Here is an 18,055-nt window from a genome sequence, read left to right as displayed (position 1 = left end):
TATGAACACTCAAAGAACCGTTTGCATGCTTAAATGATTCTTTGCATGTTGAAAGGGTTCTTCCGATTGGTATACAACCATTCTTTAATTCACTTATGCACTTCAACTATTCTATTTTGAGTTTTGTTTTTAGTATGAAGAACCCACTAGTGTCCATCAGCTGTAAATTAAATATACAAGAGTCTCTTCAAGTGTCAATTATTACCCAAAGGCCTATAATACTGAATCTACTCCACCAAATCAGTTACTTATAAGTGCTTTGGCATGCTGTCCACCTGCAAGCCCTCTGTTTCTGCTTACACTGATACTCATGTTCATAACAAATGCAGGTGAGACTTCTGTATTTTGTCTCCAAAAATGAATAAGTATTGATCAGAGCAGGTACAATATCTTATATTATACACAGCATTCATTCCTGCAAATCCCTGAATCATCAAGGCAGATCAATAACACTGTAATTGATACTGCAGTGCTTATTTTAGATTACTTGCACCCATTGTCGGATTTCCATAACAGTTTTCAATGATCCAGCTGGCTTTACTAATAATCTGGTTATTTAGACAAGTGTTTATTTAAGACTTTTGCCATTTACTATTTATACATTTATCCTTTGCAACTCTACACCGTAAACTTAAATTAGTTGACTTCACTTTGAAACACCCCACACAAACGTATTGCCTTGAAAAACAATAAGTTAGTTTACAAAGCAGCTACATGCTTAGTTTGAGTTATAGTTACTAAATTTCAGTGATCCATACTTCTGCAGCCAGTATGATTAACCCAACTGCCCATTAACTCCAGCAGTTTAATACACATTTGCCATTTAATTAGCATTCATGTTGACAGACTGAACTCAAACCTGAACACAAATCACCATTATGGTGAGAATAACAACATATTCAAGAATTCAAGGATTCAAGGATTCAAGGAGATTTTATTGTCATTCGCATCACATGGTACATGAGGTGGAACGAAATTAAGATCTCATGGTCCAGTTTACACCCAAGAGCTGTTATTAAAATAGATAAATATAAGCAAATAGATACAAAAAAACACAAAATAGAAAAGTACACAAGAGAGGGAGAGTTAGCAGCAATATGAAGTCCAGAGTGCAAGTTTGCTATAGCAGTATGATATTGAATATATAACATCCATCCAAACTTCACGTTTAGCATGAGAACACGCTATGACACCAAAATAAAGCTTTGAGAAGTGTATATTTACATATTAGAGAAATGAGTGTTCATTTACAGAATCCAACGAAACGGCTAAGAATGCTGGGAAGCTTTTTGGGCAAAAGACTCTTCAGTCTGTAGGACTGAAGTGATCTGAATAGATTTATCTAGTTATTAAGGATTATACATGAACTAGTATACTGTCGCTGTCAGAACGCTGTCAGTTTCTTTAAATGAGAGTTAAACATGCTTTTTTCCTATCATTTTTGACCATTTATGTTAGTCCATCATGCAACTTCAACACAATGCAAAGGCCAGCTAATATTTTACAATTGAAGTCAAGAAATATTTTTTAAAAAATGGAAATCTTTGGCGATTGGAGAAAGGAGAAAATGGCTCTTTTGTCCTGATAGGAGTGAAATGTTACAAGATGTGTATTAGCGATATTAACACCTGAGTCAACAGTTAGTAAAACAGTAAACGGGTTAGCGCAATTATTATGTGTTACAGCGCAGCGCTTGTTAACGCAACACTAGTGTAAGCAACACTGAGTAATTTTACTCAAATCGGTGGACGATATAACCGTTACCGTCTCTATAATATCGTCGATGTCGACTGGATCGATACATAAGCTACTTGTATTATTACGGCCCGTCCCTGCTCAGCATCCAGAACCAGGCAGGCAGCTGGAGGCGCCGCGCTATTGGCTGTCGCTCCGGGGTGGGCGGGGCTTACCCCGCTTTCGCCGCCACGAGACCGGCGGGCGCGAGCGCCGCACTCTTCCCCCCCACACAGCGCTGCGAGAAGCCTCGCGCTCCGGCTGCCTCAACGAGTGGGACCTCAGGACTCGAGCCTTTGGACACGCGGGTATATCTGGAGGAGGAAAGCGTACACTCAGCGCGAGCTCTACCTGGATAACAGCAAAGGAAGAAAAAAAGCGATAACGAACAAACAAACAAACAAACAAAAAGAAAAAAAATCACGAGAAGAGCCCTCGTGAGCGAGCACGCGGAGCAGCGGAGAGCAGAGTCGAAGTGCGCTGGTCGGACAGGCGCGGGCGCTCGGAGGAAGGCGGGATGATCGTGAAGCAGCGCGTTCTCTTCGCCCTGTACAGCATGTGCGGGATCCTGCTGAAAGGTAAAGGAGGAGAAAACTTCAGCGCGAGCCCTCGCTGTTTTATTCCTTCTGCGTTTATTTCTTTCTTTATTCCTCGGTGCTTTTCCAGCGCGAGAGCAGGGCACCGCTGCAGAAGTGCTCGTGGTGTTTATACTGGGGTTGTTTGTTGGTTTGTTCATGACGAGCGATAGCCACGGGGGCTTTAGTGCAGACGCAGCTGTTGACGTTTTGGAATTACATTGATGAAGCTTCACGGAGAACACACACACACACACACACACACACACACACACACACACACACACACACACACACGTTTACAAAACACTAGCCTCCTGCATGTGTGTGTGTGCGCGCGCAACCGTTAAGCCGCGTAGCCTGTCTCCTCGCCTTCGCTGACTGAGCTCCACCAATGCTGGCTTTGCATTTTAAGTCAGAGCGGTTGAATCATTTCAGAGAAACTGATGGAAACTTTGCACATTCGCCGCTGACTGATGTTGAAGCAGCGGCGCGGCTTTACTGCGCCCCCTTCATTACGTCCGTTCGCTCTCGCCCGCATGCACTAACAGAAATGGCACAGCTGGCATATTGAGCTTCAGCAGGTTACCTGTTTTGCTCATCGTGCAAAGTCTCTGGTTGCTGAGCCAGTGTGTAACTCCAGATCAGTATCTGTTGCTCCTTTATTCTCCGCTTACTGCGTGGAGCAACTTGATGCCCGCCCGGGTTGAACTGCATTAATGTGCTGCTGATGTGAGGACTCTCGGGCTTGCTGCGTCTGCAGGCTGGATTCCTCACGTTGTTGCCTCGCGTCTCTCTGCGCTGTGGTATTTGCAGCAGTCCGCATGTTGGGGTCGTAGTAGCATCAGCTTTTCGTTCTCCTTTAGTTTTACGCGCGAGACGAATAAGAAGAGTCTGCTGCTCCTCCCGCGAGCAGCGACGTCGAAGCGTTGAAGCGGTCCGAGCGCGAGACGGAAGCTCGTTCACCTTGTTTGTGTTTTCGTTCTTCAACTTATTGCAGTTTGCGGGGCGCGCGCGCTCGAGAGAGAGAGAGAGAGCGTGATAGCGTTCCGCGCGGGACTGTAAACAAGGAACGGTGAGGGTTAAGGGCGCGAGGTCAGGTGTGTGTGTGTGTGTGTGTGTGTGTGTGTGTGTGTGAGAGAGAGAGAGAGAGAGAGAGAGAGAGAGAGCGAACATGTGTAACCCGAACGTTAACCTTAGCTTGTCCTCGGCCCCTGAGTAAATAAATAAATAAACGGACGTGTTGGCCTAGTGCGAGGTCTTGGGCTTGATCTCGCGCGTCCCTGCTCGAGACGGAGGCACCGCCCTGTTCCCCACCCATCCCCGGCCCAGACGATGCTGATGAGTGAAAACGGCGCGTGAAGCAAAGTGCTTGACTCGAACATGTGCTCGTGCTCCAGCGTTTATCTGTTATGATTAGCCCAATGCACCCGAGATGCGCGCGAGCAGCCGCGTCTCTCATCTCCTTCAGATCAGTGTCAACATGACCCTGCCCTCCTAAACTGTTTACACATCAAACAGCTTCGTCTTACAGCTCCATCGGCGTGCTGTGTGCTCCGGACACACACTGGCGGTGCATGGAAAAATGACTAATGTGTGTGCGCCTATGTGGGAGGGAAAGAGGATATGCACATACAAATGTGTGTGCGTGCGTGTGTGTGTGTGTGGCTCCGCACGTCCGAGCCCCTTTTGACATCCTACCTGGCGCCGCATGTTGATGCTCCGTTTCCGAAGTGGTCCATTAATAATGAGAGATAATTAAGCACATTCCTGGAGGCAGGCGCTTTTAATGAGTTGGAGCTGGGTCTATGTATTGATCTCCTGGAGCTTTCTCCACGCCCATAAATCAGCCTGTCTCCGTCTCCAGGGCAAGAGGGCAGGCGGCCGGGCTGTCCTGCAGTCCATGTTGGCACCTGTGCAGGATGTCAGGGTTGTGGAAGCGCTTTTGTCACTTGGTGTACTGGAGCAGTGGGCAACAGGACGGGTAGCAGGAGCTGCTCTGCATTTTTTGGTTTTGCCTGCTTATCCTTATCCAGCTAATTAAAGAGGAATTCCAGCTATTTTGCTAGATTTCTGCATAATTCAGTCATAACAAAGTCAATCAGAGGGGTTTGATGTGAAGTGGCTCATTGTAATGGTTTTTCCACAGTGGTGGTGGTGGTAGGAACCAGGGGGCACAATGAGTACAATGCTAATATAGTCATTTTATTTACAATCCAAAGTAAACAGAGAACGTGTCTTATTAGTTTCACTGGGGACCATTTGGACTGAGTATACAGTACATGTATGTATCTTTCCAAGATCAATGGATTGTAATAAAAGCATAATTCAGACAAAACCTTGATTGAAACATACCATTAAACAATGTCTTAAGCATCATGCAGCATATTCACAACCATGTAAGCATTAAAAGTTTAGAAGTTTGGTTCCCATCACCACCATGGTGAAAAATTCAGACTCAGTTTCTGTAGAAGGGGAAATTTCCCTTTAAAGCCACTCTTAAAGACTTCTTAACCATTAAATCCCAGCTTATTATTCATCTATTAATCTTTAAAATTGTTATCTTCTAACTACTATGAATTACACAAGTACTATGAAGTAATGTCGTCATGTAGTTATGGGCATGGTAAAGTCTAAAGGCCTACTCCAGCATTTTAAACCACTCCTCTGTCTGCTTTGTCTGTATCATATGGTCAATAAATGAGCAGGAAATTTGTTGACTCAAAACACATTCATAATATAAGCCATTTGGCAGATACTGAGGTAACTCAAACTGTGCTAATCGAGCACCCACCTCAGATCAAACAGCAAAAGGGGCTCCTTTAAGTGGGTCAACAAGCCCTTCTCCACTCTGTTAGGGCATGGAAAACACTCGAACATGCACAGTAGGGGGTTTTCTAAAGACCTACTGCCGTGTCCAGAAGAAAGCTGCTTAGCACAGTAGCTGTGTTTCATCTGCATCGTAAGCTACACCAGCCCACAGTACAGCAAACTGGCTGAAGTTCAGTTATGATCCTATGCCAAATCAGGATTATGATATGCATGCTGTGTGCTTCCATGCATGCTTTCCAACCATGACCAGGCATTTTATATTTAATCTCAGTGCGGCGTTTGGCCATGCCGGCCAGTGGATACCAGCTGCCACCCGTCCATGCATTATTGATGCGGCCTGTATGGACAGACCCTCCTCTGTGATATAATATTCAGGAGCGGGCAGCACGGTCCCACCCTGCTTTAGCGAAGATGTGCGCAGGCTGCAGTAAGCAGCTGCTGAGCATGGCGTTCATATGGAGAGCATGTGGTAGACATGAGGGTTTGAACAGCATGAAGGACAAGCAGAGGCTAAGCTGAGCCTTCTTGATTGGGTTCTTATTGATTGAGGTGACTAGGTAGTGGGTTGTAAGTGAGAGGGTGGTATTCTTTGTACATATTTATACCCTATTGGAAGCCAGCAGTCATTTTTAATCCTTTAAACCCCCAGGCGTATTACATACTTATAAAGTATATGGACCAACCACTACCTGAGTTATTCGTTATGTATAGAAGTGTAAAATAAAAGTTTGAACCTGTCTTCTGGTAGTGGCTATTTAAAGGGGCTACACTATAAGACCCACTCTAAGTTTTTCACTTAGTTCACACTTCAGTTTTTCAGTCTGTAGAACATAATACGTCTGAAGATTAACAACTGAAGATTGAGCTTAGGGTTCAAAAAGTTTACAAATCAATTTGCCAACCACCAATATATACCGTGTATATGGATATATACTATATTTCCAAAAGTATTCAGTCACCCATCCAAATCATTGAAGGTGTTCCAATCACTTCCATGGCCACAGGTATATAAAACCAAGCACCTAGGCATGCAGACTGCTCATCGCTACTAAATATTCCACAGCCAACTGTCAGTGGTATTATAACAAAGTGGAAGCAATTGGGAATGACAGCAACTCACAGCAAACTAAAATGATAGAGCGGGGTCAGCGGATGCTGAGGCGCATAGTGCGCAGAGGTCGCCAACTTTCTGCAGAGTCAATTGCTACAGACCTCCAAACATCATGTGGCCTTGATATTAGCTTAAGAACAGCGTAGAGAGGTTCATGGAATGGGTTTCCATGGCTGAGCAGCTGCATCCAAGCCTTACATCACCAAGTGCAATGCAAAGCATTGAATGCAGTGGTGTAAAGCAGCTCCACTGGACTCTAGAGCAATGGAGATGTGTTCTCTAGAGTGCCAAATCACGTTTCTCCGTCTGGCTGATGGATGAGTCTGGGTTTGGCGGTTGCCAGGAGAACGTTACTTGCCTGACTGCATTGTGCCAATTGTAATGTTTGGTGGAGGGGGGATTATGGTGTAGGGTTGTTTTTCAGGAGTTGGGCTCGGCCCCTTAGTTTCAGTGAAAGGACCTCTTAATGCTTCAGCAGAACAAGAGATTTTGGACAATTTTGTGCTTCTAACTTTGTGGGAATGGTTTGGGGATGGCCCATTCCTGTTCCAACATGACTGTGCACCAGTGCACAAATCAAGGTCCATAAAGACATGGATGAGCGAGTTTGGTGTGGAAGAACTTGACTGGTCTGCACAGCATCCTGACCTCAACCTGATAGAAGACCTTTGAGATTAATTAGAGCGGAGACTGTGAGCCAGGCCTTCTCTTCCAACATCAGTGTCTGACCTCACAAAATCCCATAAACACATTCCTAAACCTTGTGGAAAGCCTTCCCAGAAGAGTTGAAGCTGTCATAGCTGCAAAGGGTGGGCCAACATCATATCAAACCCTATGGATTAAGAATGGAATGTCACTCAAGCTCATATGCGTGTGAGGGCAGATGATTGAATACTTTTGGAAATATAATGTATTTCTATAAATTGTTCCAATGGTTTACTGTAATTTCCTAACATATTATATAGGAAAAGCCTTAACAGTATTTTTTGATAATAGCCCCTTACAGTGACCAGTTTTTAATTATTTACAAACTCCCCTGTGTTTGTAAATAATAAAAACACACCTGATTCAGTTAATCAAACCTTCAATGTATGAATCAGATTGATATGATTAGAGCTGCAATAAAACTCTGCAGGAGAATCACCTGGAGCAAAACAAATTAAGAATCAGTTAATTAAACACTACTGCTGCCGACATTTAGTCAAAGCCTTTTGTTCTCTGCTTATAAACATATTACTGTCCATAATACTGAGACAGTAAAGTGTTACATTTAGGGATGTGACCCTTTTATTATTGATAAACACCATGAAATTGGTTCAGTATTTATTATTATTCGTCTTTTTTTTCTTTCTATTGGGTATGTATGAGCATTCTGAACCTCTGATCCATGACCCAAAACTCCAGTCTTGGTTTTACTTCATTTAAAATACTTTCGCATTTCACGTGACGTCACACTCCGTGATGCCTTTGTCACGATTGGCCCCTCCCAGTCCTTTCCATGTGTTCGTGTTGTGTTTTGGTGTAGTCCACATATTTTCTTTGTTTTTGTTTAGTCCAGCCCCCTTGTTTAGTGACTCCGCCCCTGATTGTTCCCACCTGTGTTTCTGCCTGTCCCTCGTTTGCCCTCATGTATTAAAGCCCTGTATTTTCCCTTGTGTGGTTGCAGGTCTTTGTTTTGGATGTTTGTTTGATTTGTTTGTATGCTGTTCTTTGTTTGATGTTAGATATGCTGTACCCTGTAGGGGTGTATTGTTTGCTGTTTGTTATTCTAGCCTCTGTTGTGATTTGCTCTCTGGCTTTAGTCTTGGTTGTATTTCGTCATGTCTGTCCCTCATTCTATCCGTGTTGGATCTTCGAACCTGGACTGTCATGACCACGATCCTGGATTTGCCCTCAATAAAAGTCGCTTATCTCAGCATATGTGTCCACCTTATCGCTCCCCACCGTTACAGCCGTCAATTTGCTGTGCTTTGGAACACCACGGGATCCATTGCCCACCCTGATGTGAAGAGCTGGTGGGCTTGTAACTAATTTGCAGAGTGCTGAGTTCAGTTGCTAACTTAGGGGTCCAGATCCAGGTAGATCTAGTGAGTAAAATAACTATACATGAACACAAAACTTCAGGATTGGCAACTTGATGAATTAACATTTCACATTTTATATTTAATGTTTTATACTAAAAAATGTTTGTTTTTTTAACAGCTAATTTGTAAATCTTATGGCACTGTAACTGAGAATATCAGAACCCCCTCCTGGATGACCTTGGAATATTCCAGCTTCCCTTCATTATCCCCAAACATGCTCCTTGTTGTGTTAGTCTCGTTCTGGTTTTGTTCTTGGCTGTTTTTATGTAATTCTTATATTTGTGATGACTGATGACTGCATTTTGCCTGTCAGCCTATGTTAGGATTCCTGCCTTTCGAAATTCATCCATTGCAACTACTTATCAAAAAAACATAATAACAAATTAAAATAACAAACATAATGCAACATGTAAATGAGTTAATTAAAAGCTTGACTGTGGTTTAATGGAAAAATAATTGATAAATAATATTGCTAACATGGATAATTTGCTGCATTGATAATGCAACTGAATGAAGACCTGTTTGGGAGCTGAAAGCCCATCACTATGCTAAACCAGTGACTGAGGATGTACTCAGCTTCTTCACCTTAGTATCAATCAGCAGTCAAAACTATGGTCAACATGTAGAGAGCTGTCTCTATAGCATCTAGTATCATGTCCACTGTGAAGTAAAGATCTTGAACATCATTGTTGTAGTCAGTTCATTCAATGTCTCTGTTTGTTTTTCCAGAAATGATTATTGTTGTTGATAAATTATATGCTTTCATAAATTGGAGTGACATTAACCGTAGTGATTGGGGCCTTTTCTCCTTCAGTCCTCAGCTGTTTTGATTTCCATCTCCTGGTTTTGTACTCATATTGAAGAAATGGCATTTACCTTTCAAAAGAAACCAACTAATTGCCACTTTTCTCCTGGTTTTATGATAAATTGCCTTGTTTAAAGGGCCCACATCTTATAGTTAAGGTGGGCCGTACCTTTCTTACCCCCTTACCCCAGTTGGCTGCCCTGTGTCGTGCCTCACTCAAAAAGCAGTCCAGGCTGAAACACTGCTTATGTCTCCTGTGTGAATGGGTGGAGCTAAACTGCCGTAGGCTGAATAGGAGGACATGTGAAAATGTTTCGATTTTTGTGAGACTGCTTTTGCAGCTGAGTTTCCATACACACACACACACACATATTCATATATATATATATATATATATATATATATATATATATATATATGGACTAGGACCAGGATTGAGCACCCATGCAATACAGCAAACTCTTTTGTATAAAAAAGGGGCTATTTTGGTTTTCCATTATATAGACCCTTTACAATAGTGATAAATAAGAATCTTCATGATTCCATAATAGTTTTCTTCTAGGGTCTAAAATGAAAGTCTTTAAACTTTAAAAAGGTGTTTCACACTTACATCTCTTTTACAACGATTCTTTAAGGAATCAAAATTAACATCAATTCAAACAGCGTTTCATTTTTAACAATGCAGGTTGGCGTCTCTCATTGTTTACACAGCCTCATGCCCCACACGAGCCGTTTTCACTGGAACAATATTATTGAAATGCATAACCAAATTCTAGCGACCAGCCTCTCCTCCTCGTGACAGTAGATGACACTTTTGTTCTCAGTAAGTGGAGCGAAGACAAATGCAAAGGCAGATGCAAGTGTACAGGCCGAAGAGCATCTGCTTCCTTTGAGCTTGCAGAGTGCGTGTGTGAGTCTGTGTATGTACATGTGTGTATGTGGAGGAAGGTAATAGCTTTTTCTTCATCGGTGGTCTTCTGTCTTCGTCAGTCTCAGAGCGTGCCAGGCGTGTGTGTGTGCAGGTGAGCGTCAGGACAGGTGAATGTGATCAGACAGGTGAGAAATGGAGAGGCGCTGTGTGTGCCGTGGCTGCTGACTACAGCGAGCTTTTGTTTGGTGTTTATTTCACAGGGAGGTAAAAGCCCCCTTCCTCTGGCCTTCAGCTAAGAGTAATACCTGCCTAACACTCGCTGTTCAGATAAATGACCTTAGTCTACCTTAAGCACTGAATAAACTACACAACTTTTAACCCCTTAAACTGCAGGCTTGTTCTTCACTTCATCTTAGAGCTCCACTATAAAAATGATAAGTACTTACTGTTTAAAGTTCAATGAAATCAACGTTTTAAAGCAGTTAGGTTACTTTCCTCTGTAAATGAAACACCAAACCATTACCTCACAGACATAAAGCACATTCTACCCCCTCCTCATTTACTCTCCACTTCCTTTTTCTTTCTACCTTTGTGTTTCCCTCTCCTACTTTCTCTTTCTATGGTACTCTGCTTCTCTCTTTGTGTCTTTTGCCCTTTCTTTCTCTCTCTTACTCTCCTGCTGTATCGTCTCCCTCTCTCTCGTCCCTTTTCATTCTCTGACTCTCTTCTTCTCTCTCTCCCACTATCTTACTTTCTCACTTCCTCTCTTACTCTCTCTCACTCTTCCTTGCTCTCTCTCTTGCTCTTCTTTGTCTTTCTCTCTCTTCCCTTCTCACTCCCTCTCTCTCCCTTCCTCTCCCCCATTCTTCATTGCTCTCTCTGCCTTGCTCTCCCGTTCTCTCTCTCTTGCTCTCCCTTTATCGCTCTTTCTCTCTGCCTCTTACTTTCTCTCTCACTCTGTCTTACTGTTTGTCTCCCTCTCTTTCTCACTCCTCTCTTCCTTCTCTCTCTCTTGCTCTGCCATATTTTATTGTCAGTCTCTTTCTTCCTCTCTTGCTCTTCTCTCTCTCTCTCTCTTATGCTCTCCCTTCTATTTCTCTCATTGTTTATCTCTTTCTCTCTCTTGCTGTTCCCCTTACTCTATATCTCTCCCTCTCTTGCTTTATCCCCTTTCCCTCTCTCATTCTTCCTATTTTTCTCTTGCTCTCCCTTCTATCTTTCTCTCACATGCTTCATCTCTTTCTCTCTCTATCTCTCTCTCTTTCTTCAGAGCATCTGGATCCCTGAGCCTCTCTCCCTCACCCTCAGGTGGGAGCGGAGTGGAGCTGTGGAAGCGCTGCTGTGATCGGGGAGGATTTCCCATGATCAAAGGCCCTCTTTTGTTCTTCCAGGTGTTAGGGAAAGTTAAAACAGAAAGTAGGTGGAGGTATCAGCACTGAGACCTCTTCAAGGGAAATGGAGAGGGGGGAGGGTATTATTCTGTTTCACTATTCATTGTCACCACTACACCATAAACCAGCAGTCTGCAGGAGGTTTAAACAACGGACAGACCTCATCTACCTTTGGCAGGAAAATGCGTTTTTATTTTGTTAATTGATATTTTCTTTGTTAGCCTATAATGTGGTCTGTTTATTATTTTAAAACATCACATCTTAAATGTTGTAATGTCTGCTATGAATATTAGACACGTTCAGACACAGTCATTGAATTTAATTGCTCTGGGCTTTTATTTATCTCGATTAACTGTTGATTAAAGGGGAATTCCAGCCTCATCGGCTTGACAGAAATAACATTTTATATTGATTTCATGTTTTGGTAGCCAGTGTTCTCTGACTATATATATATATATATATATATATATATATATATATATATATATATATATGTGGAAATGGGCGAGCGCTAAAACCATTGGCTCTATCACTCTTGCCGTGATCAGATACGGTATCTACATGACCACATGCAGTCAGGTAGCTACCTAGTTACCTTAGCTTTTAGCTCCTCATTCTCAAGTCATTTCAGTTGTTTAATAAATCCATTCTGTCTATTGTAATGATGACTAGACGATAATGACAAAGTTACATGGCTGCAATAAGATATTCAGCTTCTTAAATCAACATTCTTTCTACCTTCAAGATACATCATCACAATGTGTTTAACCAAGTCTTTAAAGCAGAATCTCTCCCTCTAGAGACTGCTGCTGCACTACTATAGGATGCACATAGGCATGTTTATGACATATTTAGCCAGAGATACATTTTTCATTTTGCCACAGTGTTTCTTTAAATGAGCAATATGTGCGATGACACAACCTGTCAAATTCATACTCCACACTACAAACAAATAGGGGGCAAAATATCAAAGTTTTCGTGCCCAGCTTTATCATAAGAAATAGGGAAAAGTCCCTCCTCCTCACTCTTCACTTCCTGCTAAATTCTCTAAATACTCATGTTAGTATTAACAGCTGCTCATTTACCAGTCTAGAAGAAATGTTGCAAATTGAGATCAAACTTCATCCCTCTACTTGCCAAGAGATGTCTCCAGTGGTGAAAAGCACGCCAATGTTAACTCTTGTTTTGCTTCCATATATATGACACTTCTTTTTTGCTGCCGTTTGTGAGTTTTTTTTGCCAGGAGTGGGTGGCAGTGGTGATGAGAGCGACTTGCCAAGAAATTCAGCCATTGTTATGTTTACTCAATGCTACAGATTTTGTATCATAAGACAGGACGAGCCAGGGTTACCTGATTAGCATGTTAACTTCAGTAGATATCTCTGCAACATGATACGTAGATGGGCCAGGGTCAGCTGATTAGCATGCTAACTTCAGCAGATATGTCTACAACATGATACATAGACGTCTTTCACATTATGTCAACAGTTTTTTAGCTTATGCTGTAGCTTCAGACTTGAGGCTTTTAAGCATGCTGTAAAGGCATATGTTATTTTGTCACAGGAAAGTTTTGGGTTTCATAATTGCTTTTTCTTTACCAAATTGCTCACATTCAAAATGGTAAAATATTAAGCTTTTAATGGTCTTAACAATGAATCATTAAACAAATAGATAAAACAATCTAGTATGGGATAGCTTTTTTTTCCCTTTGATTTCTTTAATTGCTGAAGGCAAACTTCAGAGACAACCCTTTACTGAAATAAGAGTCACTATTGTTCCAATTGTTCCATTGCCAAGCTAGTTTTTGTTTAATGTGAGTCCAAATATTCTTATAGAGTTTAAATTAGGCCAAAACCATCAGCAAAAAACATTATATTTTGGGCATGTCCCTTTCTTCTGTGTTGAAATCCACTGCCATTCACACTGGGTAGAAGCTGGCCTTTAACTCTGATGTAGGATTTGTTTAACTTGCCCAAACGCACAGTGATAAACAGTGCTGTATGGGACATTCACAGCTAAACTGAAGCCAGTTTTGTGAAGTCAACTACAAGCATGCTTTCATAGCTGTGATCAGATGTAATCAGACTTTTGAGTGGTAAAGTGGCTGATTTTAATGTAAGGGGCTTAGATTTTGTGTGAAATGAATGGCCAAGCTTTTCTTACCTTGGCTTTGTTGATAGGCAATTATTTTCATGTCGGCTAAGCTTAATAATTTATCCCATAGTGCTAATCTCAGTGCAGCTGCTGTGGAAAAAAAAAACATAGGAGGAAAGTCTGTGCAGGTTCAGAGAGACATCAAAAGATTAGCTCAGGTATGAAAGGGAGATCTATACAAGTCTTACAATCATGGCTGGGTTTTTATATCGCTGTTTGAAGGACAAGGTCTTTCGTCTGGAGCCCCGAGCAGAGTCTATTCCTTTTTATGCCCCATAGCTATTTGTGCGTGGAGGGAGGCTTTGAGGCTTTTTATGAGAAATGGCCGTGTAAAGAGGCAAAACAAAAGCAACTGCGCCAAAGCACGTGTGATATTGAGTTCCATCTGCCGGAGGATGTGGCCTTCAGAAAAACATGCAATGGAAAGAAGGGCCTAGGTGCACTGGACCTGAAAGAGAGCAGTTGTTGCGGTCTAGCTGGTCCCTAGCTGCCGCTGTCTTCACTTCTGCTGTTTTAATTTGGATTTCATGGGAAATTAGTCATCTTCTCTCGCAAATAATCTCCCTTTTTCCCCCCGATTTTCCCCCAAATGTAACGTGATCTTTCAGAAAAGGCAATACCTGCTGCAGGGGCTCGCAACACAATTGAGCAATCAATCAAGTTTATTGACAAAGCTGGATGAAAGCGAGCGTGCGATGGAAACAAATGTGCGCGGCGGCCAGCCAGCGCCAGAGGCGGACGGTGGGTAGGGTCAGTAAATCAAACGGCCTGAAATAACAGCTGCGGGCTTCCTCTACGCTACAGATTACCTATAGAAATCTGTTAGCCTCTGCTATTGACTGTCATTGCCTCTATAGCAACTCGCCTTTCTTCCACCAGTGGATGCCGATGTGCTGTTCAAAGGTTCAAAGGAGACCAATACTGCTGCAAGGCCCAATGCCATTCGGTGCCGGATTGAAGAGATCATTAAGTGACAATGTGACAAACACTTCTAAATTCTTCCTCACACACTCTTGGACGGACGTATCGAAAGGAAAGCCACGTGTAAACAATGACAGGGCTGCTAACGAGTGCCTGGAGTTTCACATCAGCTTGTTTTCTGTAGCTACAGAATCTGTGTCCTAGTTTAAATACTGCTGACCTACACAAGCATTTTGTGTTTTGCCTCAATGCAAAACACCATTAAAGTACAGAATACATTAAAGGAATATTCCAGAGTTTTTCACCTTGATCTCTGTCTACTGCATCTACAGTCTATAGTCAATTAGCACAAACAATGATTTCAATGAGTTTCTCTGTAAAGTGAGCAGATAACCTGTTGACCAGAAACGCAGTGATAGTAAAAGCCATTGGGCAGATGCTGATGACAATGGATTTTCGGTTCTATTATTAAGCTCTAGATAAACATTTTGAAATTATTTTTTGTGTAATCAACAGCATGCTACAGTGTCAGACAGAGATTTGTTGGGACACCCTTTAACCTGTAGAGCCCTATGGGGACTCCAGTAAAAACTAGATTTTGTAAAATTTGATTCTTGAGACTTGTGGAAATGATCAGTGCTGAATGACTTCTCTACGACTCATGGATAACTTTCAATGGTCTAAGCATAACTAGGCTACATAGGCTCATTAAAATCCCTTACGTTTAATTGATTTTCAGTTTGTTCAGTGTTTACTTGCATGAGCCAGGAATCATTGCTTTGGTTCCAGTAGCAAACGGGAATGGCAAAGCAATATATCTTCATTTTTGATTTGCCTAGTTCTGAAGAATATCCTGCAGCAGAATACAGACAGAAGAACAAAGTGTTTAGCGTCCACTATAGGCTGCTATAAAAAGCACATATGAAGACCAATATATGTACATTGTTAGATGGAAAAAGCATGCATAGTATTTACTTTATTCTTTTCTTTTTTTGCAGAACTTTATCAGACCTGTTGGCACTTAAACATATTTCAAGAGATTTCACTCTTCTATATCATTACACAGTGTACTGTACTGCAAACCAGTACTGGCGTAAGGTTCTAAGGGTAAAGTCTTAACAAAGCAACATGAAGGCAAGAGAACAGTAAGTTTAAAATTTTTTTTGTAGTAAATTTGCAGTAAGCTGACTCTTTTTAGCTTAAGTTATTTTCTAGCTATCAGAAAAATAAACTACTATACAAACACTGGAATGCAAAGTTATTAGAATGTTAGTAGTGATAAAACATTACATATGTCTGTTATTTTGTGTACATATCTTGTAAAATAGCAGTAAGACTGAACTTTTAAAATATACATTTTAAGAATATGTTTTTCAAAAAGATGTGATGAATATATACTTTAAAAATATACATTTTAAATATGTATTTAACATTTTAATATTGCTGAGAAAATTTGCCCCTCAGGTTAAATGAAATCCAGAAGTGTACAACTCACGCAGAAAACCACAACTACCCTTTTCATGCCTGGATTGGAAAGGGTTAAACATTTATTCATGACATTTATTTCAGCAGAATGTGTCACGTCCTGGGGCTGGTGATGTCATCACTGTAGCGTGAGGTATTTCGTCTGAGCTGTGTTCTCCTCTGCTCTCTCTCTCCCTCTCTCTCTGTCTCTCTCTCTCTCTCTCCCCCTCTCTCTCTCTCTCCTTCTCTCCACATGGCGTGTGCAGCCAGGGTTTCATTAGGCCATCTGCCCCTGCTAGAAGGAATTTAACACCTGCAAATACAGTAAACAATCAATTAATCAGAAGCTCTGGACACTGTGCACCTGCCAAAGTGTGCATACACACACTTACACATACTCCCACTCATTTTCATGCTTATTAACAGACACATGATCAGCTCTTTTACTCACAATCACATGTGAAGCCAAAGCATCACCACTGCTCCTAAACAAGACCATTACTGTCCATTACTGTTGTTTTTCATACTGCAAATTAATCAGCATGTCAAAGAACGAGAGTTAATCACAGTACCTACATGTCTCATTTTCTCCTGCTGTTGTGTAGTGCTGTTCAGTGTTCACAGTTAATTATTGTTTAATTGGCAAAGGATATGCGTTATTTTCTCGCACAACCAAGCACCGTACAAGAGAACAATGGAAAAATGTGTAAAGTACAGAGAATGGAGGATGCATATACCCGATTAACTACTTCATTATAAAGTTACGCAGTTGGTTGATTAGCACCACTTTGCACACTTGTATGTTGCTAGAACTTCTCCTGATGCTGCTGGTAAACTTGAGTTTTCTTTTCGTTTTTTATCCACTTATGACATTTGTTTGGTTTTCTGTAACAAAATCAGTCATAATTCAGTTTCACTTGGACACTTTTATTCCTTAAGAGTACACAGACTGTTTTGTTACTATTGTGCCCAAGCCCATATAAGCAGTTTTTAAATGTGCTGACTTTTTGTTGACAGCATTCATAAATCTTTCACAGTAACTGACGTTAACATGCAAAAAACATGCATAACGACTCAGCTGTCATAAAGCCTGCTTTTGTCAATTCTGATGTCTTTTAATCTTAAATGTCTTTATAGGTTTATGTCAGTTTTCATGAACGGTTTATGTATGTAAGCTTGTGAATGCTGCCCTTCAGCAAAGTTTTCAAAGAATTCAAAATGTAATTCATCCTGCATGGGCTGAGGACTGAATGCCACAGTTCATTTAAATGAAACATTATTCAAAGTAATTTATCACCACTAGCCTGCACAGTGCCTAGTTCACAACGGGGGTCCATGGCTTCATGGGGTCTGCACCACACACAAACCCTGCTGTTCGCCCAAAACAATGTGTACTGCGACTCATCAGACTGTGGCACATATTTACAGTCCTCTAAGGTGCAGTAAGCAAACTCACAAGCCCAGGTGAGGCGCTGTGTCCAGTGTCATGATGTTAAAATAGGTCCTCTGGTGGGTCTTCAGCTGCCATATCCCATGGAAGGTAAAAAGAAAGCTGCACTGGTCAGTGGGATATGCGTGTGGGGCCTCCTGCATTCAATGTGGGTGTGATTTCTGTCAGAGACCGTTTGCATGGACAGTTCTAACCAGACGTCGTCCGGTCATGATCATTAAGCACCTGTGGGTGGCCACTGGGCTGCGCACTGTGGGTGACAATGCTTTCTATGATGTATTCCCAGTACACATGTGACACTGCACAACTTTGGAAATGGAGTTTCCCACCAGTCTGGCACCCATTATCATGCCTTATTCGAACTCTGATAATCCACACTGCCTTGCTGTGAGCACGTTAGCCAGTGTTCAGCCTCATTCACAAGATAACACCTCACAACTTAAACAAGTGTGGGCTGTCTCAAGCCGTCCCCTGAGGTAACACCGCTTCATAAATCAATTTACATATTGCTATCCCATGACTTTTAGCATGTCAGTGTACATTTATATTTAGCCCATCATAATATAAATATATATATATATATATATATATATCATATATATTACACACATACAGAAAAACAAGATCTTAATACCCAGAGGAATTATATATTTATATAATGAT

At 41.6% G+C, this 18,055-nt stretch overlaps 1 protein-coding gene across 3 annotated transcripts in view; it reads left to right on the top strand.

The window, feature by feature from the left end:
- The first annotated feature begins 1,969 nt into the window (after window positions 1–1,969).
- cadm2a (cell adhesion molecule 2a) overlaps window positions 1,970–18,055 on the top strand; it is a 482,918-nt gene continuing 466,832 nt past the window's right edge. For all 3 annotated transcript variants that reach the window (XM_017681962.2, XM_017681972.2, XM_017681954.2), the window contains exon 1: window positions 1,970–2,312. In XM_017681962.2, coding sequence (XP_017537451.2) covers window positions 2,252–2,312 — 61 coding nt within the window. In that variant the 5' untranslated portion in view covers window positions 1,970–2,251. The remainder of the gene's footprint in view (window positions 2,313–18,055) is intronic.

Source organism: Pygocentrus nattereri, chromosome 18, assembly GCF_015220715.1.
Source record: "Pygocentrus nattereri isolate fPygNat1 chromosome 18, fPygNat1.pri, whole genome shotgun sequence".
Lineage (NCBI taxonomy): Eukaryota > Metazoa > Chordata > Actinopteri > Characiformes > Serrasalmidae > Pygocentrus > Pygocentrus nattereri.
The sequence above is the reverse complement of the archived record's forward strand: the minus strand, read 5'-3'. Positions and strand labels throughout refer to the sequence as shown.